The sequence below is a fragment of the Pseudoliparis swirei genome, chromosome 11, assembly GCF_029220125.1.
Source record: "Pseudoliparis swirei isolate HS2019 ecotype Mariana Trench chromosome 11, NWPU_hadal_v1, whole genome shotgun sequence".
Taxonomy (NCBI): domain Eukaryota; kingdom Metazoa; phylum Chordata; class Actinopteri; order Perciformes; family Liparidae; genus Pseudoliparis; species Pseudoliparis swirei.
Window position 1 is genome coordinate 24,476,966 of NC_079398.1, and position 24,354 is coordinate 24,501,319.

At 44.4% G+C, this 24,354-nt stretch overlaps 3 protein-coding genes across 6 annotated transcripts in view; 1 reads left to right on the forward strand and 2 right to left on the reverse strand.

The window, feature by feature from the left end:
- The window catches only part of LOC130201444 (phospholipase B1, membrane-associated-like), a 29,948-nt gene extending 20,595 nt beyond the window's left edge, over nt 1–9,353 (reverse strand). For both annotated transcript variants that reach the window (XR_008833183.1, XM_056426463.1), the window contains exon 1: nt 7,367–9,353. The gene's annotated coding sequence lies outside the window, so the exon portion shown is untranslated. The remainder of the gene's footprint in view (nt 1–7,366) is intronic.
- LOC130201445 (protein yippee-like 5) lies at nt 2,767–7,106 on the forward strand. 2 transcript variants are annotated; one of them, XM_056426466.1, is made up of 4 exons: nt 2,767–2,899; nt 3,119–3,185; nt 4,436–4,601; nt 5,391–7,106. In XM_056426466.1, exons 3-4 carry the CDS (start codon nt 4,461–4,463, stop codon nt 5,613–5,615), a joined length of 366 nt encoding a protein of 121 aa, XP_056282441.1. In that variant the 5' UTR covers nt 2,767–2,899; nt 3,119–3,185; nt 4,436–4,460; the 3' UTR covers nt 5,616–7,106. The 2 variants fall into 2 exon arrangements, with proteins under 2 accessions (XP_056282441.1, XP_056282440.1); XM_056426465.1 differs by lacking the exon at nt 3,119–3,185 and having other exon boundaries at nt 2,768–2,899.
- Nucleotides 9,354–10,787: 1,434 nt separating the features above from the next.
- Nucleotides 10,788–23,821, reverse strand: lclat1 (lysocardiolipin acyltransferase 1). Of its 2 annotated transcripts, XM_056426904.1 has the most exons (6): nt 23,524–23,821; nt 18,699–18,866; nt 18,063–18,261; nt 16,266–16,412; nt 14,248–14,364; nt 10,788–13,035 (listed from the first exon to the last, which is right to left on the reverse strand). In XM_056426904.1, the coding sequence occupies exons 2-6, from the start codon at nt 18,864–18,866 to the stop codon at nt 12,512–12,514; spliced, it is 1,155 nt and encodes a 384-aa protein (XP_056282879.1). In that variant the 5' UTR covers nt 23,524–23,821; the 3' UTR covers nt 10,788–12,511. The 2 variants fall into 2 exon arrangements, with proteins under 2 accessions (XP_056282879.1, XP_056282880.1); XM_056426905.1 differs by lacking the exon at nt 23,524–23,821 and having other exon boundaries at nt 18,063–18,421; nt 18,699–18,781.
- Between the last annotated feature and the right edge of the window lie 533 nt (nt 23,822–24,354).

Below are 24,354 nucleotides of genomic sequence, written 5' to 3' on the forward strand. Positions count from 1 at the left end.
CCAAGAGGGCAAAGTGTTATCAAGGAATGACCAAAAATAACTTCTGGGGTAAATCTAAAAATGGTTCATCCCAATCTGCTGTTCTCAGTCTTATCTTCCTCTTATCAGTTTATCTGGATAAAAATCAGACAAATTACAAATAATACCGCCCGCTCAGCATTATTTGTTCGTCAATGTGTATCTTATTCTTTGTCAGCACACTTTTTCTTGTAAATTTAAAGAACCATCCGCATGTTGCGCAACAGTGCACCTTATTGTGAACGCTTTGAAGGTCGGTGGGATGGACACTTAAGTTTATGGCTCTCACTGAGATGTTTCATAAAGCATATAAATGGACTGTTCTTTTATAGTCTTACGATCACTCAAAGCGCTTTAACACGACATGACATCATTCACCCATTCACACCCTGACGGAGCTGCCCATCAGGAACATCTCAGAATCAGGTTTTATTGGCCAAGGAAGTTTGCACAAACAAGGAATTTGACTTGGTAAAGTGACTCTCAGTGTGCTTACACAAAATATACATTACAACACAATACAATACAAAACAATCAGTGCAACGGTCTAAGAAGTTATGTCTAACATGAATGCACAGCTTGCGGGAGCAGAACGGGGTTTAGTGCCTCGCCCAAGGGCACATCGACATGGACTAGCGGAGCCGGGAGTATTTACATCACACGTTTAATGGATGAAAAAGACTTAAAGCACAACAGTTGGTGATCCACACTCATATCTTTGTTCCTGAATTTGGACTATTAATCATTAATATCCAAATCAAATTATCATCAAATACCATTTGAATTGTCAGGCACCTCTAAAGTCGTATTTAATAGGATGTTACTTCCTTAAGCTTGCCATTTTTAGTTTGTCAATTATATTGTTCGGTGAAAACGTTGTTGTTGTTGTTGTTGTTTTCTACTGTTAATTCAGTTCAGTTTAGACAATTGTTTTCTGCCCACAAAAAAACACATGTATCTCTATTAGCGGAAAGACACGTCATCAGGAGACACAACTTGAAGGAGCAGGGCAGAGTGTGGACACAGCGATCGGAACTACAGGGATTTTCCAGGGAGATGAATATATATTTGTGCTTCATAACACAACTCAATTGGGTGTAAAAAGCGCAAACAACCATAAATGTTCTGCCTCTTAATCTCTAACTAATCGGGGTTATCTAGTTTATGGATGTACATCATAATATTATTGACAGAACTATGTAAATTAAGTATAACATCCTAGTGTGGTTGTATAACTAACCTACATGTTAACAACCAGCAATTCAGTGAAACTAAAAGGCTCGGTTTTGGAGATATGATGAGATTAGATTGCAAAATACTTTACGAGTATCTAAAGATTGGCGTTGCTGATACCCTGACCCTTGGAGTCAAGAAAGAGTAGAAGCACAAGTTATCTTGATGCTGTGGAGTTATCTGATTACAACCGAGCAGCATGATGTGGCATCCAGATATGCATGTACGCATCCAAATGTTAGGGTGCGTATAACTTTATAAGGGACTTGACAGTCGGTTTAGTTGTCCTTTCATTTGTAATTTGTCTGTATATTATATTTGAACACGGTCTTTTTCAACCAAACAGTCTTCTCTTTCAGGATCCAGCTCATTCAAGATGTTAATAATAACATTAACAATGGCCAGTGGTAAGTGTACATCATTAGAATGTCAAATGCATAACTTTCAGGTGTAAAACGATGTGGCATTGCTACTCTCATTAAAACAAATATATATTATAATGTTGTGTGTTTCAACAGCCGGCTAAAATACACATTCAAAGATACCTACACGTCATTGACGTATGTGATCGTGGAGGTCTGGATGGTGGAGGTCTGGATCGTGGAGGTCTGGATGGTGGAGGTCTGGATGGTGGAGGTCTGGATGGTGGAGGTCTGGATGGTGGAGGTCTGGATGGTGGAGGTCTGGATGGAGGAGGTCTGGATGGTGGAGGTCTGGATGGTGGAGGTCTGGATCGTGGAGGTCTGGATGGTGGAGGTCTGGATGGTGGAGGTCTGGATCGTGGAGGTCTGGATGGTGGAGGTCTGGGTGGTGGAGGTCTGGATGGTGGAGGTCTGGATCGTGGAGGTCTGGATGGTGGAGGTCTGGATGGTGGAGGTCTGGATGGTGGAGGTCTGGATGGTGGAGGTCTGGATCGTGGAGATCTGGATGGTGGAGGTCTGGATCGTGGAGGTCTGGATGGTGGAGGTCTGGATGGTGGAGGTCTGGATGGTGGAGGTCTGGATCGTGGAGGTCTGGATCGTGGAGGTCTGGACGGTGGAGGTCTGGATGGTGGAGGTCTGGATCGTGGAGGTCTGGATGGTGGAATATGCCGACTACCAACTCTTCATCCACTCTGTCATCTTCATTGTGTTGTTCCTGTGTTTTAATTAGTGTGTAATGATTCCTTCTGGTCACATGACATCTATGACACCTGTCCATCCTGGAGAGGGATCCTCCTCTGTTCTCTCCTCAAGGGTTCTGACCTTTTACCCTGAAGGGTTGTTTGGGAGTTGTTCCTGATCCGATGTGAGGTCAAAGGTCAAAGGTCAGGGATGTCTATGTGTACAGATTGTTAAGCACTCTGAGACAACTTTGTAATTTGTGAAAATGGGCTATACAAATAAACTGAATTGAATTGAACGTGTACTTGTCACGCGCCGGTTCTCCGCCTCTCTGCCGCCCCCTAGCGGGCCGCTGCGGCGCGGCCGGTGACGTCATGACCGGATGTTGATACTCGCAGCAAAGCGCAGAACAGCTGAAGAAGAACAACAAAGCAGCCGCGACGACGACGGCAAACACAACAGATGTGCGTCTAAAATACACTGAAAACATCGGTGACATCATCGCTGGTGGGGACATCTCGTGCCGCTGAATAAAATAATAAAAGGTAAGAAGACAGTTTGGAGCGAAGCGGACATTTACGTTGTTGTTATTGTTGTTGTTGTTCGCCTTGTTATCGCTTTTAGCTCGACGGCTAAAGCAACGTTAGCTTCTTTCGACCTGACATGTCCCCGACATGCTCACCCCTCGGGGGGAAAGCAGCACGCAGTTCGTCTCAAGCACTTTGTCCTTTGTCTGGTTCGTTCTTCTCCTCTTTTGTTTTCAGCTGGAGTCAAAGATCAGCTGCCATCTACAGTCAACACTCCTCATGACAAGGCAGTCAGGATATTAAAGTACTAAAGCTTCACAATATAGTTCAGTAAATACTCCTTTTAGCTCACTGTGTTTTCCTTCGAGTTCATAAAAACATTAAAAGGTGGTTATGGTCTGAGTTTCAGCAGCAAACAGGGTAAACATGACTCAGACAGTCATATGTAACACACAGAAAAGGGACATTGTTTGGGTGAGTGACACTAAAAGTTGTTTTATATTGTGACGATAGAAAGCGATTGAAATAATGCTAACTTAAGAAACTAAAATAATCCCCGTAAAGCAGGCGAGCTGGACTGGCCTTACATGCTTTCTCGTTTAAAAGGGGTCTTCTTTTTGTACCGATTGGTCGGGGGCCTCAGGCGTTTAACTTCTGTCGTGTTGTTCAGGGCTAAAGGTCATCACTGATTGATTTAGTAGAATTTGGGTCGCACCTAATCAATGAAATGACCTTCACGCTCCACCAGCAGGCTGTGTCGTCACATGGTGGCACATTCCAGGATGTAGTCCATTTGTGGGTTTATGTAACTTAGGGTCACTCTTCATCCTCCAAAAACACAAGTTAACGCCTCACAGCATTGTTAGGACGTAAGCAGGAGAAAGACAACAGAGAGGGGAGAGTGACAGAGTCGAGACATATCGGAGAAACTAAACTGAAACCTTTGACTCGAGATTTAATTGAGACTGAGCCTCTTCACAGACATAAAAATCCAATGTGACAATAAAACATTCACGAGCCGCTCATTGATTTACAACGACGGCCTCACAGACCCAGCGATGGCGAAGGAGGAGCCCTGTAGCGCTTTTCCAAAATTGGATGTCCGGTAAAGTAATAATTCAGCCGACGACCTTCTCTCGTTCCCTCCTCTCCAACGGGAGGATTCATCCTCTGATCACAGGTGAAACACCAGAAAACACCAGCGCCATGCGACTGCATCACAGCGGAGTCCTTCCCGGTCAAAACCCAAAACCACTCTGCTCTCCCAAAACAAGTCTGGCTCCCTGTGTGTGTGTGTGTGTGTGTGTTTATTCTGAGGTTAGAAGGACCTGGACAGGATAGTCCAAAACAATAATTCAGATTAATATTAAAACCACCACTTTATAAACGTGATGGAAAAACCTCCCACAGTCCACCTTCTTCTAGCGCCTGAAGATGGCACGCTAAGGGCGCTCCATTGTAAAGTGTTCCTGTCCACGGTTTATAATCTAGTCCGATGTTATTTTTTCCAACAATGACAGGTTTTCTGTTTTCCCGGTCTTGTTTCCACCTCAGGCCGGTCGCTCCCAGAGATCTGACGATGGGACGCATCTTCTTGGACCACATTGGTGGAACGCGCCTCTTCTCCTGTGCCAACTGCGACACCATCCTGACCAACCGGTCCGAGCTCATCTCCACTCGCTTCACCGGCGCCACCGGCCGAGCGTTCCTCTTCAACAAGGTACAGCGACGCACGCCTAGACGTTTCCTCCTCAGCGGGGCGACACCCACTCAGCGCAGAGCTCCACATTCAATTCAATTCAGTTTATTTGTAGAGCCCAATTTCACAAATTACTAATTTGTCTCGGAGTGCTTTACAGTCTGTACACATAGACATCCCTGACCTTTGACCTTTGACCTCACATCGGATCAGGAACAACTCCCAAATAACCCTTCAGGGGAAGAACCCTTGAGGAGAGAACAGAGGAGGATCCCTCTCCAGGATGGACAGAACAATACATGTCATGTGACCAGAAGGACAGATTAGAGTTAAAACACATTCAATGAATATGACAGAGTGTATGAATAGTTCGCAGTATTCTGTCTATATTTAATATTTTTATATTTAATTTAATTTTACACTGCAGTCATTAGTATTGTATTATATTTGTGTATGCATATATGTTGTGTATATATATATACATATATATTTTATTTTGTATTTTATATTTTACTTTGTATACTTTGCACAGTCATTGTATTATATTTGTTTGTGTGTGTATATAAATACATATATGTTTCATTTTATATACATATATATACTTCATTTTGTATTTTATATTTTACTTGTATACATCTATATCTTTCGTCCCTGTTTTTTATATTTTATTCTCGTGTGTTTAGTTTATTGGTGCTGCTACTGTGACGACAAATTTCCCCTTGGGGATTAATAAAGTATCTATCTATCTATTCCACGATGGAGACCTCCACGATCCAGACACGTGTGCACCTGTGTGTCTCGCCTCCACAGGTGGTGAACCTCCAGTACAGCGAGGTGCAGGACCGAGTGATGCTGACTGGCAGACACATGGTGCGGGACGTCAGCTGCAAGAACTGCAACAGCAAGCTGGGGTGGATCTACGAGTTCGCCACCGAGGACAGCCAGCGCTACAAGGAGGGGCGTGTCATCCTGGAGAGGGCGCTGGTCCGAGAGAGCGAGGGCTTCGAGGAGCACGTCCCCTCGGACAACTCGTGAGCCCCCGGCCTTGGATTACCTCGTGGGAGAGCTCACTGCCATGTCCCCCCCCCCCCCCCTACCCCCTCTTGCCGCACACCACCACATGCAGACTGAGCGGTCAGCCACGTTTTGGCTTCACCCCTTTCCTGTTCTCTCGCCTATGACCTTTGACCTCTGCTGATTAGGAGTTTGGTTTGCCGGCTCCCTTCTTCTCTGAATAGGCTTCCCCCAAAGTACTTCCCTTATTTTGCGTGTCATGAACTGAGGGAGGTGTCGCTCCACATATCGCGTCTCTCTTGTGACCCTCGCGTTGGTCTCTGGTGAGCACTGGGCGCCATGACGACCGTGATCAGTGTCCTTTTATTAGCCAGTTGTGTGATAATTGTCCGAACGTCCAAATGATACACCGCACAGAATGATGTCATATTTAAGTTTTCACTGCGGCGTTTGACCGTTATTCGGACCTGGCTCACGCGATGTGCATTTATCTGGATTGGCGTTCCATTCTTAAAGTGTCCAGGAAAGGGGCGTGTCCCGTTTACGGCGTGGAGCCGATCTCCCGAACGGCACACGGTCGTACCGCCCGTCCCGCGATCGAATTCGGTCGTCTCGCTCTTTATCCGTTGCCGCGGTTTCCGTGTCGCACGCCTGTGACGAGCGCGTACCTTCCGGCCGCGTGTCCTCAGCGCGGCGGAGGAAGGAGCGGCTCTCGAGGCGCGACGGAGACGTCATTTGGCCGCCCGCCGCTTTCGGGACACGACGACGAGAGGACGGGTCGAGAGACGATGCGAGACGAGTTCACGGACGGTCTCCGGCAGACGTTATCTTTCCTGTTCAGACGTTACAGCGTTGGAATCGACACCCGGAGCGCGTGTTGGAGTGACGCCTCCGACGGTTGCGGTTCCTTCAGGACGGTCCATCCTCCGTCCGTCTCGGTCCGAGGCTTCGGGACCGTCCGTTCACACGATGACGTGTTTCTGACAACACAAAGCCAAGCGGACTTCAGTGGACTTCTCGTCTTTAAAGTGGAGTCTTTGTCCCGTGACTATGCCAGAGACTCCATTTTATATCCTCGTGTTCTGTGGAGATTTCAACCAAAATGTCAAATGGTAACGAAACAACAACAACAGCTCATTGTCCCTGACATTTGAGGTTATTTTGTGGAGTGGGTTGCATTGTGCCATTTCAGAGTGTGCATCCCCGCAGGCGTCACCGGAATGGTCCGGCCCTGACTCGCTGTCCTTTCTACAAAACAAACACAGAACAAACTGGACAGGATTCATATCCCCAAGTCCAACGGGACAGAACGCTGTCGTCATCATTTTGTTGTTCACATTTTATTGATAGGGCATTGTTTTTATTTGCGTTACTCCATATAATAATTATTATTATTTTATTGACTGATACATTTATCTTATTGTATATTTTCTGTATTGGAGGGTTGAGAAAATAAGGTTTCTTCTTGAAGGTTTTGTCTGATGTGATTTCTAAATAAAAATGTAGTCTTGCTGGGTTACTTTTCTTTTTCATATTTGTAGCTTATAACACATTTTTGTTTGTCAGCAAGTGCAACAGAGTCATATAATAATCTGTTGGTGAATACAGTCTTTCTGTCGACGAGGACATGTGTGAGAACGCATGGTTAGAATGACACCTTCCTCTTTTTCACTTCTTCCTGAAGATTTTTGTGTCTTTAACCTGGTGTTCAAGATAAATGTGAATATAAGCTAATTCAGTGTTGAATCGCATCCATAAAGGCATCCGCTGACCTCTAGGTGGCAGCAGGATGCTGAGAGACAGGTGATCCCTGAAGACGTCCCCCCTCTGATGCATGCTGGGTCCCTCACCTGCCTCTGACGTTCGCCTGGTCTTCAGGGTCTGCAGAGCTTCACTGCAGTCGGAATCTACGAAGGATATATGAGTCAAAGTGGAGGACAAATGAACTCCTCAAACAGACAAGTGCAGAGCGGAAAAAGCAAATATTTATGACGAAAATAGACGGCATCTAAACAGTGACTTCAATTGTATTCCCACCTATTCAGGACTCACTGAATCCCCCAGGATGAGGAGGCTTCACTGCATCGGCTTTATAAATAGGCAGTGACGCTTCTCTCCTAATCCACCCACGAATATTGCAGCGCTGCTGCGGCGTTATTTATAGCTCCGGTCCTGTTGGAAGGCTTCTTCTTCCTTAGTGTGTCTGTCACGAAAAATTTTTTTATTTCACCCCCCCGGCAGTTGTTTTGTGTCCTATGTAAAGATTAAGAGAGCCATTTGAATGACTAAAGGAGGCTCCACTTCCAGAGCTCACTGCCCTGCTGTATAATTCATCATTTGACTTTGCCCCCGCGTAACCTCGGGATTACCTGCTGTGTTTACTGAAAAAGCCACCGAGCCAGATAAGATAATTACACCGCCTTGTTGATCCTATTAGTCTGCATGCAATTTGGCCCAAATGTAGACGTGACATATCCTTTACATGTGCTTGCAGAGAGGGAGCTATTTCTTCCTCCACCCCTCAGACACTTCCACGGCGCTCTGGGGCAGGACAGCGAGTTTCCCTGAAGGTTTCCTCGACACCTATTCAGCTATTCAGTTTCAATTCAGTTTATTTGTAGAGCCCATTTTCACAAATTACAAATGTGCCTCAGAGGGCTTTACAATCTGTACACATCGACATCCCTGACCTTTGACCTCACATCGGATCAGGAACAACTCCCAAACAACCCTTCAGGGGAAACAAGGTCAGAACCCTTGAGGAGAGAACAGAGGAGGATCGCTCTCCAGGATAGACAGGTGTAATAGATGTCATGTGACCAGAAGGAATCATTACACACTAATTAAAACACAGCAACAACACAATCAATGAATATGACAGAGCTAAGACGATCAGTCTTTCTGGACCCAATCTAATAACAGAAAGAAACGTGATGAAGAGATGCTCTCATGTGTCTAATATCCTATCGGAGCAAATTGGAAGTTCTATGCAGATGTGGATGATTTGGAGTTGGTAGGCCCCAAAAAAGCAACAGAGAAAAAAGCACCGGGAGCATAATTGATTCCTTAATTGGCCCATAATTTATCATCGTCGTGCAGCTGATTTAGTACACCGTCGCTTTTTGTCTTCCATTTGATGTCAGCATCATGTCCCCTGTCTATCCCCACAGGAGAACACACACACACACACACACACACACAGTAGGAGAAAATAGCACGCTTTCCATTGACATCACTCTACATCCCGTTGCTAGGCGACAGGGAGTCAACATTGGTTTCTATGGCGACTGCACTTCACCTTCAGAGCACCTGACCTTTTTGGTTGTCTACAGTAGCCTGGGATGTGTGTGTGCGCACACTGCGGCCCGAGTGTTGTGTAACATGAGCATTCAAGGTCTTGTTGACTCATGGGCTGCAGTGTCGTGATTGTTCTAATTCATTCTAGATCAGCGGCTGCCGAGACGACGTCGAGACGCTCTGCAGCGACTACCAGCTCATGGAAACGTTCTCCACGAGTCGAATCAGGGGACGACATTTACTGATGTTTTATTCTGCAATTTTTGCCCCCGCTGACTGAAATCCAGGGGCATTTAAAAATAAATTGGGTGCTCTTTTTTAACCTTTGGAAATGACATTTAACCTTTATAAAAAATAAATATACTTATTTATGCTTACAGTATTTGAGCAAGGGTCATACAAATGGCAATACAACTATTAGGCGGTATTCTACAGATTAACAGTGTTTTCTTAATCAACATATTAAATGTTATTCTTATTTCTTTGTGGTTATTTTTTAAAATACAATTCGAAATTATATTTATTGATTTGTTTTTGTGTACGTACAGGCAGTACAGATAGGACAGACAAAACAAAGAACAAAACACTTAAATCATCAGAATTATTAGAGGAAATTATAGAGGCATTTGTCATTTTATATTTTTGGGGCATTATTTGGCATTATTTTAGATTTTTTATATTCATTTTGGCATTATTTGGCATTATTTTAGATTTTTTGGGGCATTATTTGGCATTATTTGATATTTTTTTGCCATTATTTGCCCCTAGTGATATCAGGGGCAACATGATATTTCTTCGGGGCAGTTCTGCCCTTTGCCCTCGTTTTTCCGAGGCTGGGTGGAACGTTGAATAAATGAGAACGCACTTCCTACGTAATGCAACGACATGTGAAACCGATGTGACCGTTCTAATCTAACGACATGAGCCATTACATCATCAACTAGAACGGGCACTCGGTAGAGCGCATACCTTCGCATATCACAAGATTGGGCATTGAATTATGAACATGTTGGCATTAGTTTCATGCCAATTGGATAAAAATTGACTGCGCTATGGTAAAAAAAAGATGTTGACCTTTCCATGACCTTGACCTTTGACCCGATTGATCCCAAAATCTAATCAAATGGTCCCCAGATAATAACCAATCATCCCACCAAATTCCATGTGATTCAAGAAGATTTGACCTGTTTATGACCTTTGACCTTGACCTTTGACCCGATCGATCCCAAAAACTAATCAACTGGTCCCCGGATAATAAACAATCATCCCACCAAATTTCATGCGATTCGGTTCAATACTTTTTGAATTCTGCGAAAGATTTTGACCTGTTCATGACCTTTGACCTTTGACCCGATCGATCCCAAAATCTAATCAACTGGTCCCCGGATAATAAACAATCATCCCACCAAATTTCATGCGATTCGGTTCAATACTTTTTGAATTCTGCGAAAGATTTTGACCTGTTCATGACCTTTGACCCGATCGATCCCAAAATCTAATCAACTGGTCCCCGGATAATAAACAATCATCCCACCAAATTTCATGCGATTCGGTTCAATACTTTTTGAGTTCTGCGAAAGATTTTGACCTGTTCATGACCTTTGACCTTGACCTTTGACCCGATCATCCCAAAATCTAATCAACTGGTCCCCGGATAATAAACAATCATCCCACCAAATGTCATACGATTCGGTTCAATACTTTTTGAGTTTTGCGAATAACACGCATACAAATAAATAAATAAATGGCGATCAAAACATAACCTTCCGGCATTTTCAATGCGAAGGTAATTAAAAGATCAAGTGAGTTTACAAGCATTATTATCTCGACCGTCAGTCGTGAACATTTCCTAAGTTGGCGACAAAACCTCGAAAGAACAATGACTGGAAACATGAATGAGTTGATAGTACGTATATTTATTGATATATATATATACATATATATTCATATATATCTAAATGATTTGTTTCCTCCTGTAAGAGACCGACTCTTGTTTACCTGAGGACAGTGACGAAGAGGTTCAGCATCAACGAGTGATTGTAAAATGAGCCACAGAGAAGCGCGCAGGTGACAGGTGAGCAGCAGGTGGAGGCCGGTGCACGAGGACGGAGTTCCACGTCTGGTAAACGACCACATGCCGACGGTACGCAGCTGGATCACAGCGACTGGAAACAGCCTCTTCGCACGGGAACGACAGGAGCTTCAGATTCACGTAAACAACAACAACGCGCCTCGGTCAAAGCGTCTCGCACATCGGGGTGGAGGTGACCGTGGAGCTCGGTGGGACAGAACGTGCCGTCTGGGACGGGAATGTTTCCAGACTCCCAGAGTTCCCGTTTACTCTGTGGTTTCAGCCGGTACCGAGCGGCGCGGCGGCGGTTCTGAGCGCCGCTCCGATCTTGCCTCATTATATCGCTCCTTTTTTGGCACAGTTGGAGAAGCCTCTCAGCTGTCAGCTGCTAATCGAGTTGAGCGGGCGCAGCGACGCCAGGAGGGACTCGGGCGGAGGTGGCATGACGGGGACTTCTTGGGATTCGGTGGAGTTCGTGGCCAGTTTTCCACTCCAAGTCTGGTCCTCTGTGCCAGCGGCGCACGGAGGGCGATGTTGTCCCAGCAGGACGTTCCCCCACATCGCGCCTCCAAAGGCTCCCTTCATCCTGGCGGCGCGGTGGCTAACTTCACGACGCGGTGGCTAACTTCACGACGCGGTGGCTAACTGGCGGCGCGGTGGCTAACTTCGCGGCGGCTAACCTCGCGTCCCCGTTCCTATCAACAGACTCTACATTCGGTTTGATTTCTTCTTCTTTTTAAACCACGTCTGCTTTTCTCACCTTTGGCTTTATGTGCAAAAGCTACTTGAGCAAACAACGACAACATAGTTTACGTTTCAAGACAGTTATAAACATCATCACACACGTTATCTATGATGACCAACAGGGAAAGCTTCAGTCCCCAATTTTTAGAAAAGGGTAATTAGACCCAAGACGGGTAAACAATGGGATACATGTATACCTGTATATTCCTTTGTAATTATCTGGCAATTACATGAAACCTTTTCTTTCCTCGTGAGACGAACTGAAGCCGATTCTTCTCCTCGCCCCGTCAGTCTGATCCTGCTAACTGAATCTTGGTAGGAGTGATCACATGGGCAGGAGGTCTTCGCTATGGCTCTGCTCCAGAATGAATGACACGGATATAAAACCAAGGGCAACATCGCATCTAATAAAACGGATATCAAAGACATGGCAACAGCAGAACAAATACTAAGAGCGTTGTCTCATGACACGTCCACAGAGGTTCTGAACCAATGACTAAAACACCGACATGAACTAATAAAAAGCACCAGGAGGAAGCTGAACCACGGAGTCCATCGGAGCAGCGCTGCAGAGAGCAGTCGACACTGTATGTGGATGAATTCCTTGGATCCAACAAAGATAAATCTAAATAACATTCCTCTTATTCTTCTTGGACGGAAAGTGAAGCGATGCGTACCGCGAGGAAGTTAAATCATTCCTCCCTGTTCTAAGGCGTGGAGCATCGAGTCCCCCAGAAGGATCCTCTCGCCCTCTGGACTGACCGCGAAGACGAGCGCGTCGTCCAGTCGACCTCGTCTTCCGCCCTCACTGCATCTTCCCGTCTCGCGCCTTCCTCTTCTTCTCCACGGAGGCCGCCGCGGCCTTCCAGTATCGATGGCAGGCCAACTCCAGCAGCTCCAACCCGCCGATCAGCTTCTGCTGGCCCACGAAGACTCCCACCATGACCAGGAAGTAGAGCCTGACCGGAGCCCACAGCCACAGGCCGGTGAAGCACAGGGCGATGAAGCTGCTCCAGTACAGCAGCGAGGCGGCTTTGATCAGAGACACGCGCAGCTCCGTCTTACAGGGCGGCACGAGGACGACGCCGTCCCCGTCGAAGCCCCGGCGCCGGCCCGAGTAGAAGTCCCGCAGTCGGCTTTCTTTCTCGACCCAGCGCTCTCGACACCAGGACTCCAGGTCGGAGGACGCGGGCAGGGACGCCACGGGGAAGCGGCGGACGTGGAAGTGGATCTCGCGGGGGAAGTGTCCCAGGATGAGGTGGCGTTCCGTCTGAGGGATGTTCTTGGGGTATGCCACTGTAATATCATGGACGGCATCCAGGTTATCTCCTAGAAGAAGGGATGCATTGTCAAAGATCAAAGGAGCAACACGAGAACAGTGAACCTAAAAGTCATGGAACGAGATGCAAAGTAAAACACTAAACAGTCCCATCTTACTGTAAACTAGAATGGGCACTCGGTAGAGCGCATACCTTCGCATATCACAAGATTGGGCATTGAATGATGAACATTTTGGCATTAGTTGCATGCCAATTGGATAAAAATTGACTGCGCTATGGTAAAAAGATTGACCTTTTCTTGACCTTGACCTTTGACCCGATTGATCCCAAAATCTAATCAAATGGTCCCCGGATAATAACCAATCATCCCACCAAATTTCATGCGATTCGGTTTAATACTTTGAGTTATGCGAGGAAAACGCATACAAATAAATAAATACACGGCGATCAAAACATTACCTTCCGCATTTTCAATGCGACGGTAACAACACTCTTTCCAACATGACACTGCAGGGAAACTTAACATCATCCCTTCCCCCTCCTCCATACTGGTTTTCTGTAAGTTTAATGCACCCTTCAACATCGGAGCTCTGAGCTTCATTACACGTACACCTCTCATCATCCAGAGGCTTACGGCTTCATCCCTTCTCTGCCCTCAAAACTACAATTAACTTTGTCCCGTCGTCACTGATCCACAGCGCCCTGACAGCACACACACACACACACACACACACACACACACACACACACACACACACCTGCCAGCACCGGCTCCTGTACAGCTCGGCTCTACCACGGTAAAAATAGAGCCGCGGCTCGGTGGACTTGGACGGAGACGACGTGCACGGCAGGTCAGAGAGGAGAGTTACGAAGTCTGACGACGTCACACTGACTCACGACACCTGCGTGGAGAGATAGTGCCGTGTTCAGCATCCAGGGCGGCTGGTGAGACGGCAGCACCAGAGTTGGTATTTAAGAACTCTGGAGGACCGCCAGAATGAGCTCATAGGGAAACGTGAGATTCTCTGGGGTGTTGTCATGGCTGGCAGCCGGATGAAGCACAGGCCTGAGGCTCGGAGGAATAACAAGAGTGATTCCTCCCAAACAAACTGCGGCCGCTGACGGACGACAACCAGCGTGATGGCAGGTCGTGTTTTCGCTGATCAAATGTTTCCATCGTGATGACTGGGCCCAAATAATGCCAATCAACACAAATGCTGCTGTTTGCAACAGAGCAGATGATGTCACACTAAATAAATACCTTTTCGTAGTCTGTCCACGATGAAGGTGAATCCAGTGCTGCGCGGATGCAGCACATACTCGAATTTTGGCAGGTTGTTCTGGGCAGCGAACTCATCACTCTTTGTTTTTGTATATTCTGCGAAGAGAGATAAATATACTCAATAAATCACGAGCAACTAGAATCCTCATATTACAATGTAAATCATGGGGATCAATCAACTATGGGTATATAATATATATTATTTGCAGGTTAGGAATTCAATTAAGTTTATTTGTAGAGCCCATTTTCATAAATTACAAAATTGTCTCAGTGCTTTACAATCTGTACACATAGACATCCCTGACCTTTGACCTTTGACCTCACATGGGATCAGGAACAACTCCCAAACAACCCTTCAGGGTAAAAGGTCAGAACCCTTGAGGAGAGAACAGAGGAGGATCCCTCTCCAGGATGGACAGGTGTAATAGATGTCATGTGACCAGAAGGAATCATTACACACACATTAAAACACAATGAAGATGACAGTGGATGAAGAGTTGGTAGTCGGCATATTCCACTATCCAGACCTCTACGATCCATCATTTGGAGGTAGAGAGGAGTGGGCGGAGTCTCAACAGTGGGCGGAGTCTCAGCAGGGCCGTGGCGTAGTTGGTAGTCGTCATATTCCACGATCTTTTTATATGATATCATTTATATGATCGCTGTATATAAATGATGTACTTATTTTAAAGCACAACTGGAAATGTACTGTTCATGTGCATTACACTGATCATGTTATTCTATTATCTAATAACAGTAACATTATTGCATCCAATGCAAGGTGTTTCAAGGTCATTTGAAAGTATTAGACATCTATTTTGATTAATTTTGACTTTGTACTTAACAGCTGCTTACCTACAGAATGGCCTTACAATCTAATTAGTATTGTGAAATCTTTAGTATTTCTGTGAAAATATGAACTAAATATATTATGCATTTAAGTAATCATTATCACACAAAGTAAAATTGCAAAAAATAACAGTATTCCATCATAAAAATAGCAGTTAAATAATAATGTTGGTTCCAGGATATGACCACATTCACAGAATACACCCACCAGTGACAAACGCTCACACATTTGTAAAAACATGACTCGAGCATATCGTGATTCATGAGTCATATTCAGTAACAAGTGGCTCCTTCACAGAGGACAAGAGGACGATGGCCAGATTCATGGCGATCATCGTCATTCTTTAAAATCCTCCATTCAATTCACATACGCTCTGAATGCTTTACAAGGGGTCATGGACATGTTTACAGGAACAGTAGATGGAGGTATGCATGAATGCCAAGCGTAAACAACTGTGGGTCAGTTGTTAGCAGGTCCGTCTTTCACTCAGAGGATCGGTGGTTCCATTCCCCGGCTAGTCGATGTGTCCTTGAGCAAGACATTTAACCCCACATTAAGTCACTTTGGATAAAAGTGTGAGCTGAATGTAAAGTAATGTAACTTCCACGTAGGACGTCATAACATGCTGTATACGTCCCCTTGTGCATCAAAATAAGCCCCGAGGTTAAAGAGGCTTAAATGCAGACATGTGCGTGCAGGCAGACACACACACACACACACACACACACACGTACAGGAACCAACGCACACCAAAAGGAAAGTGATCTTTAAAGTCCTGACTCTGCCGTCCAATTATGATGCAACTGCACCGGACCCCTCATGACGCGACGTAAAGGGAAGTTAAGCTTCCCCGAGTAAAGCCACTCGGGACCCTGATTGGCTGAGCGGTGGTCTGAGGGGGCTTTCGACGCTGGTGCATTGAGAGATCAGAGCATTCCTGCAGAAATGAATGTATGGGATGCGTGTCGCGGGATTTTGCTACGCCTTATCACTCGGAAACTATGTTTGCATAACAGTGTCAGTGCAAAGGTGTGAATCAGGTGTCTGGAAACGGAGCTCTGGAACCCGGTCGGTGGGAAAATATATTCCGAGAAGAACAACCGATGTATGGGCAGATGAATGGCCGGTGCGTTGTTTGTTTTATTACCCGTGAGGTCCGTGCCCTCCGGGAACATCAGCAGCTGCACGGGCTCTCGGATGTCGCAGAAGTAGTCCAGCATGTTGGCCATGTGCGTCTTGTCGTCCTCCCAACGACGCTGGATGAAGACGAAGCAGGCCATCTGCATCGCCCAGCCTGGAAGACACACAGTCTCAGTCTGACTATGTTCATTTCATCCGTCTACTGTTCAGTCTAACTTATCACCAATAGTACAGGTCAGGCCTCAAGCCGCCCTCTTGCAGAGCGCTTTATCTACTATAGTCTATATATACTGTATTTATTATGAGACTTTCTGTTGCACTTCTGGTTGGATGCCAAACTGCATTTCGTTGCTCTGTACGTGTTCATGTGTAATGACAATAAAGTTGAATCTAATCTAATCTTACTGTGTAACTGATTACTTCTCATGCTCAACGGATTCCGTGGAGCGTTTTCAAAGCAGGCTAATATAGAGTCTATATTTCCCAGAATGAACTCCCAAGCCATTATTACCTTCGCATTGAAAATGCGGAAGGTAATGTTTTGATCGCCGTGTATTTATTTATTTATGTGTATGCGTGTTACTCGCATAACTCAAAAATTATTAAACCGAATCGCATGAAATTTGGTGGGATGATTGGTTATTATCCGGGGACCATTTGATTAGATGTTGGGATCGATCAGGTCAAAGGTCAAGGTCAATGTCATGAAAAGGTCAAAATCTTCTTTTTACCATAGCGCGGTCAATTTCTATCCAATTGGCATGCAACTAATGCCAACATGTTCATAATTCAATGCCCAATGTTGTGATATGCGAAGGTATGCGCTCTACCGAGTGCCCGTTCTAGTTTGTTAAGTTATGCTACATGTAGCTGAATCTATAACAGTCTAACACAATGACGATGATTGACTGACAAATTACATGAGTTATGAATAAATACATTTGACAATTTAGCATGCTCCATCTGCCAACGTGCGCTCTCCCGCTGTGTTTTTGGGAGGTTCAACAGAAAAGTCCTGCGATAAATCCGAGCTTTGTGATGGTTATGATGTTCGCTCTTAGTTGAAATGGTTTTGGTGTTGATTCCACTGAGGTCATTACAGAGACTCCATCACATTGTGTTGTTCTGATAGGTGTTGTTATTATTTTGTCCAGGGTAGGCTAAATAAAAACATCTTTTGATACCTTTCAACTGCTCTGAAGTTGCGTTCTACCGTTCCTCTCTTGTATTTAGATTTCCCGCCATTAACTTGTTTGCAACGATGTTATTACCTTCGCATTGAAAATGCGGAAGGTTATGTTTTAATCGCTGTGTATTTATTTATTTGTATATGTGCGTGTTTGCGTGTTATTCGCATAACTCAAAAAGTATTAAACCGAATCGCATGAAATTTGGTGGGATGATTAGTTATTATCCAGGGACCATTTAATTAGATTTTGGGATCGATCGGGTCAAAGGTCAAGGTCATAAAAAGGTCAACACCTTCTTTGAATCGCATGAAATTTAGTGGGATTGGTTATTATCCGGGGACCATTTGATTAGATTTTGGGTTCGATCGGGTCAAAGGTCAAGGTCATGAAAAGGTCAAAATCTTCTTTTTACCATAGCGCGGTCAATTTATATCCAATTGGCATGCAACTAATGCCAAAATGCGGCTGCGTCGAAGGTATGCGCTCTACCGAGTGCCCGTTCTAGTTGAAGAAGTGCTTTCGAAAGCTTAAATTATATTATGGTATGCAGGTGTCAATGTGTGTGTGTGTGTGTGTGTGTAAAAGAAAGGTCAGGGCTCCCGCTGTATACCCACCAAAGCCAGGCACGGCCTTCAGGGCAGCCTTGAGGCAGATCTTCTCCAGACGAAGGTAGCTGTACCTGAGCAGACAACACCAGAGGAACATCCAGTCCAGTCGGGTGCGGTGGTTCATGATGATCACACTTCGCTCACCCGGGATGAAGCCGTCACCCGTGATCACCACCTTCACCCCGAACACCAGCTCCAGCAACGACTGCAGGGGGGGGGGACGCCGGGGTGGAGGGAGGATGAAGAGGAAGTTCAAGAGGGGGACGAATGGAAAGGGCAGGAAGAGCGAGCAACATGGAGAGGTAGAGGAACAAGGGGAGACGGGAATGGTGAATGAAAAAGGAGGTAGAGGGAGAGAGGAGGGACTGGGAAGAGGAAAGGTGGCAAGATAGATCACAGAGAGACGAAATGAGAAGAAAATAAATTAATAATGACTTCAATTTATGGTCATTATAAATAAGCTTTGCATAATTCTCCAGGGTAATCCAAATAAATTAAGTGTATTTAGGATTAAAAAATGGAATATGATGACAAAGGGCTGCAAAAATAACAGTGGAGAGGAACCGGACCATCACGAGCGTGTAGCTCACTATCTGGCCAGCACATTAGAGGGCCCATTACAGAATAAGCTGGCGTACACACCACAGGGAGGGTGAGCCAGGTGGCGACGATGCGGTCGGTGATCCAGCGGTACCAAGCGGGAGACAGCAGCATGAGAGGCAACACGGGGCCCAGCATGAAGATGCTTCCAAAGAAACTCGCCAGAAACAGGGTCACCACAAAGTACAGGCCTCGCACCGACACGGCCATCTGCAGGGAGGCAAGGGAGACACACGTTAACCTCATTGTTACGTTCCCGAGCGGCCAGGTGCAGCGACCTTCGTCTGGGCCGATGTTGGTTTATCACGACGAAAAGAAATGATGACTTGAGCGGATTTAAATCCTGACTTGGATTTCCACCACGGAGAGTCGTTGAAGTGTATGGAGGACTTAAAATGACTTAAGTATAAATAAATAAATGCATGAATAAATACAGGAATAAATAAATGCTTAAATAAATGTATAAATAAATAAATACAAGAATAAATGTATAAATAAATACAGGAATAAATAAATGCTTAAATAAATGTATAAATAAATAAATACAAGAATAAATGTATAAATAAATAAATATATACAGGAATGAATAAATATAAGTTGTAACTCAACAGGACATCATTAAATAAATGTATTTCTACATTTCTGTATTTCTTCATTTATTTATATCTCTATTTATGTGTCCACACGTATTTCTTCATTTATTTATGTGTGACATTTACGTGTCCTTATATTCAAATGAGCTGGAGCGGATTTAAGCAATTATTTATTTATTCTTGTATTTATTCATGCATTTATTTATTTATTTATACTCAAGTCATTTTAAGTCCACCATAGAAGTGGAGCAGCTCCACACACGGGGTGTCGATCGTCTCATCAAGAGCCAGGAATGCCGTTTCCCACCGACAGCGGAGCATCCTGGGCAGACACGCCGAGTGTGGAATGTAAATAGGGGAACCTCTGATCAGTAAATCGCGCATGGCCTTTGAGGAACATGTTCTAACGTTCTTCATATATAAAACATGTGCCAGCTATCACGACTAACGTATCATCTTGTCAGTAACTTTAAGGTGAAAATGGAAATTTAACCAATGGCTGGGTCGCCATTTTCACAGAACATGGAGGCGTGTGACAGGATGAGACCAGAATACAGGCAGCATGTTAACCAGACGTGGACATCCCATAGTAACGCACTGACTCTTGTTACACCATCTTGACTCCACCCTCAATGTCTGTGTGTTTGTAGGAAGTAAAGCAGATTAAGAAGCAGGACAATATTAGATATGTCCCCATAAATAAATTGCTCAGGTTTTGAATAAATTAAATGCGGCTGACGCTATGGCAATTATCTCTGAGCGCCATCCACCCTGATATTAGAAGTGGAATTAATTCAAAGTTAAATGACACAATAAAAGGTAATTACAATTGGCAATTTTAAAACATCTTATGCGGAGACTGGACTAGGAATAGTAAGCGTGTTCTCAAGAGTAGCTGCAACATGGCAGACACACCACACATTGGACCCCTGAGGGAAGTGAACCGAGCCGTGACACATCAGACGTGTGAAGGGCTCATCTGGACATGCCAACGGGAGCCTCTCCCTTCAGTGACATCAGTGGTGACCACTCCAGCTCCCATGGGAATGTCAAACTTGTGGAACATGTCCTATGTATGTCACACACACAGCTGTTTTCACTTTGTGTCATCAGAGCTCTCTCTCTCTCTCTCTCTTCCTCTCTTCGGTGAGCTGATGACATTCTTTGTATGGCCACCAGACCTAGTTACCAGAATAATAAACACCTTTGTTGGTGCATGACCTTTAAAAATAAAAAGTCTAAATAGTCTCAACGCAAAGAGCCCAAAAATACTATTTCCATGAAGTCAAACCAAAAGATTAAAAAACCAGTGGCTTGAATGACTAAAAGTTGCAAGAACGAAGTCAAACTGCCCTTAAAGAAGACTATTAAATGTAAAATGTGTTGGTGTGCTGCACTTGCTCCTCCATGCTGAGAAACCTGCAATGAAGGGCTTAGTAAATAAAGACTGGAAAACAGTAAAAGTGTCTTCATGCAAGTTGTATCGGGATCTAGTTTATGTGATGAAACAAGAAGCCGCATACTGCTGACAACTGTGTTTAGACAATAGTGCAATCTTATGTTAAACAACCTAACCACACAATGAGATTAACTCAAATTAAACTAAGCTCTAAAGCAAGTAAATTACAACCTGCTCCGTGATAAAAGGTTAAAAGTGAAATACAGTGAGTCGTAATTATAATCGGCCTTGCTGATGCAGGGAGTCTGAGCGGCTTCTCCGGGAAGCCATTTCATCCAGCAGGTGCTTTTCTTCCCCGCCGTCACCTGCGGTTCACACTTTCCACCTCAATTAATGTTATGAAGCCGTTAGTTTGAACTACCTGCCGCCAAGACTCCCATCATCTCGCCCTCTGCAGCAGCATGACTCAGCAAGTCTCACAGCCAAGTGGCTGAAGGTGCATTTAAAAGGATACAAGTGTGTTTGCGTGCATGATTATGCCGGCAATAAGGGTTTATGGGTTCGTGGTTTTAACAACGGAAAACTGTGAGGCACGAGCGAGGTGAGAACACACGCTCGCTCAGCACAATTAGGCCTCGTCCCCACAGCACACCCTTGAGACGAGTCTCTTCGTATATACAGCAAGAAGGCACGACGCGCCTGTAGCCGGCCGTGTGAAAAGAGCATGGAACTATTCACATTTGTTTGTGTTAAATCAACATGTTTTTCTTCCGCCCGGCGTGGACAACTGGGATGCAACGCACGACTTATCGAAGGCATCCGCAGAAACATTTCTGTTTCCAGACGCCAAACAAGCACCACTTGTGGTTTGATTTAGTCCCATTCAGTTGGGCTGGTTGAACAATTATTTAATCAAGGCAGCCGTGATGCTGAACACACACCACCACCACACACAGGGAAGCAGACTCCTCATGGCACAAGTCGGAATTCTCTGGCAACCACTTTGCATTCCTCACTTTAAGCCAAGACCAGACATCCCAGCAGAGAAGAACGGAGTGAAGAGGTCAAGAACGACTGGGCTAAACAATGAGCTCAAGTGGTGTGTGTGTGTGTGTGTGTGTGTGTGTGTGTGTGAACAGAGAGACTTACAGTAAAAGAGAGTGAGGGAAAGAATGAAGGATAATGCAAAATGAATTGCAAATACTAAGTGCAGGTCTACTTAGCAACCGAGAAGGCAACAACTCTCCAACTTGCTGTGATATCCCAAAAACAATGTCTCCAACACTCATGTATTCATGCATGCGTCTCAACATCCACCACATATATATATATAAATATACACACATATATAAATATATATAAATATATATATACATACACATATATATATGTACATATATTAATACATATATATATTAATACATATATTAATATATATTAATACATATATATGTACATATATTAATACATATATATATATTAATACATATATATATATATTAATACATATATATATATATATGGGACATTACTGGGCAATATTGACACAGCAACAAAACTCAATCTGCAGCCATCAAGAACCTGGCACTTGCTCTGGAAGGTGGAACAGGAAGCAGCATTGAGAGGAGGAAACAACACAATACAGACGTGTGCTTTTTCAACTGAACAACTCAAGGTCAAAGTGAGCTGGACATTAAACAACCTCTGTGGAGAACTGGATAAAATAAATGAAATACGGAGGAGTTAAGAGGATGAATTGATGATGTCATCATCTGGTTTTCTGAAGTCACTTTTCTATACAAACTGTCCTTGAGTGTCCAACCACTCTGAACCCTCACAGGCAGGGGAGAGGAGATGGTTTATTACATTACATTACATCACATCACATCACATGTCATCTAGCAGACGCTTTTATCCAAAGCGACTTACAATAAGTGCATCAACCAAGAGTACAAACTCAGAACAACAAGAATACAGAAAGTAACTTTTCTTCAAGATAGTCGGACTACAAAAGTACCATAAGTAATAACATGAGTAATACCATAAGTAATAACATGAGTAATACCATAAGTAATAACATGAGTAATACCATAAGTAATAACATGAGTAATACCATAAGTAAGAGCCATTTAAGTGCCACTGAAGTGCTAATCTGTGTTTTAATCCAGATATAGTGCATATGTGCATATGGATTGCACATGCAATATAGCTGCCACCTCCAACAACCATGACAATAATCTGCCTGTGAACAAGATATTTAGATTAAAATCTGGAACACATTTTGATTGATTAAGACTCACTGTTGATGGTCTGAGTATACATGTATTTACTGGAGTCACTGCGTCCTGGGCCGTCCCAATGTTCCTCATTGATGAATTCAATAACATGAATTTTCTGATATTAGTAAAATCATAACCGAGACACGAGTTAGCGTTAAAATAAGTGTTTAAATTACACAAACAGGCCCGATTACTGGCTGTAAATAATAATCCCGTAGGTTAGCATTTCGTTTAGTAAATAATTACTTAACCAGAGCCTGACATGCAGATAAGTGACGATATAACTTATAGCTGCGTGGGCGCGTGAGATGGCTGATCGGATAGTTTCCGATACTAGTGATGATAGTTTGTGCTTCGTGGCCTCACGATACGTCAACGATAACGTTACCGGTACCGCTCAACCGGGAGGTTGTGACGTCTACAACGTTACCGGGAGAAAGTGACCTGCTGTCAGATCCACAGCCCCACAGACAGCGTGAATGCTAAAGGCCCCGGATGTAAAACACAAGCTAGCTCTCTTTAGCCACAGCTAACCCGCTCATTTCAACAGACTCGTGCGTTACATGTTCCATCCTGTGGGGGGACAGCATACACACCTTGTTGTTTGAGTTTCCCCTCCAGAATCAAAGCGAATGCCAGTTCGGTGAGCTAGCTCCGTTAGCTCTGTTAGCTCCAGTACATCCGAGCACCTGGTGGCGACATGCCGTGAGCCGATGAGCAGCGCGACGCGTCTCGGCGTCTCTGGTCCTCGAAGCCGACGCCGGTTGAAACTGTTTCCCAGCTAATACGTTTCTCACGAGTTATTCACACCCGGAAAGCTCGCTCTCTTGACTTGCCTTTACTTCGTACTGCAGCAAACGTGCAGCCGCCTTTTCCGTTTTGCTAAAACGACCTTTCAACTTGTTTACCTCTCACCTGTCATTGCACCCGGCCACCAACAGGGGGCGCTGTTCGTGCAAGAGTTCACAGTAAACCGCAGAGACGGCATGCGGAGCTGCGGGGAAGGATCGCTGACTGTTGTTGTTGGTGTCGGTTATATTTTAAGCAGCAGTCCATCTACCTGCACTCAAGGTGTTTGTAGGAGGAAGAGAGGTAGACTTGGTGCCAGTTCCAGCGGCGCTCGGCCTATTCCTATATTTAACAATGTAATATTGTAATACCACCATTTTAAAATACTACATCATAAATACAAATCATGAACTTCAGCCAAACTATTATCAACAAAAATGTTCATTAAGTGCTCATCACGCTGGAAAATGGCATAAGAAGTAAACACGACAATATATTCCCTCATATAATACAGTTTAAGAATAAAGTATAGCGTAAACTCATTTTTAATCAGGTGAGAATAACGTTAACAAAATAAAAATCGTATTACCTTTTAGAAATGTCATCCTTTTAATTATACAACCAATTGACCTCAATAA

Bases quoted from the DNA above. Each gene is read 5' to 3' on its own strand.
- LOC130201445 (XM_056426466.1), top strand. From the start codon at position 4,461: ATGGGACGCATCTTCTTGGACCACATTGGTGGAACGCGCCTCTTCTCC. The intron at 4,602-5,390 runs GTACAGCGACGC...TCGCCTCCACAG, and splicing joins GAGCGTTCCTCTTCAACAAG to GTGGTGAACCTCCAGTACAG.
- lclat1 (XM_056426904.1), bottom strand. From the start codon at position 18,866: ATGGCCGTGTCGGTGCGAGGCCTGTACTTTGTGGTGACCCTGTTTCTG. The intron at 16,413-18,062 runs GTGGGTATACAG...TGTGTCTTCCAG, and splicing joins GAAGGCCGTGCCTGGCTTTG to GCTGGGCGATGCAGATGGCC. The intron at 13,036-14,247 runs GTATTTATTTAG...CCCTTCTTCTAG, and splicing joins CGTGGACAGACTACGAAAAG to GAGATAACCTGGATGCCGTC.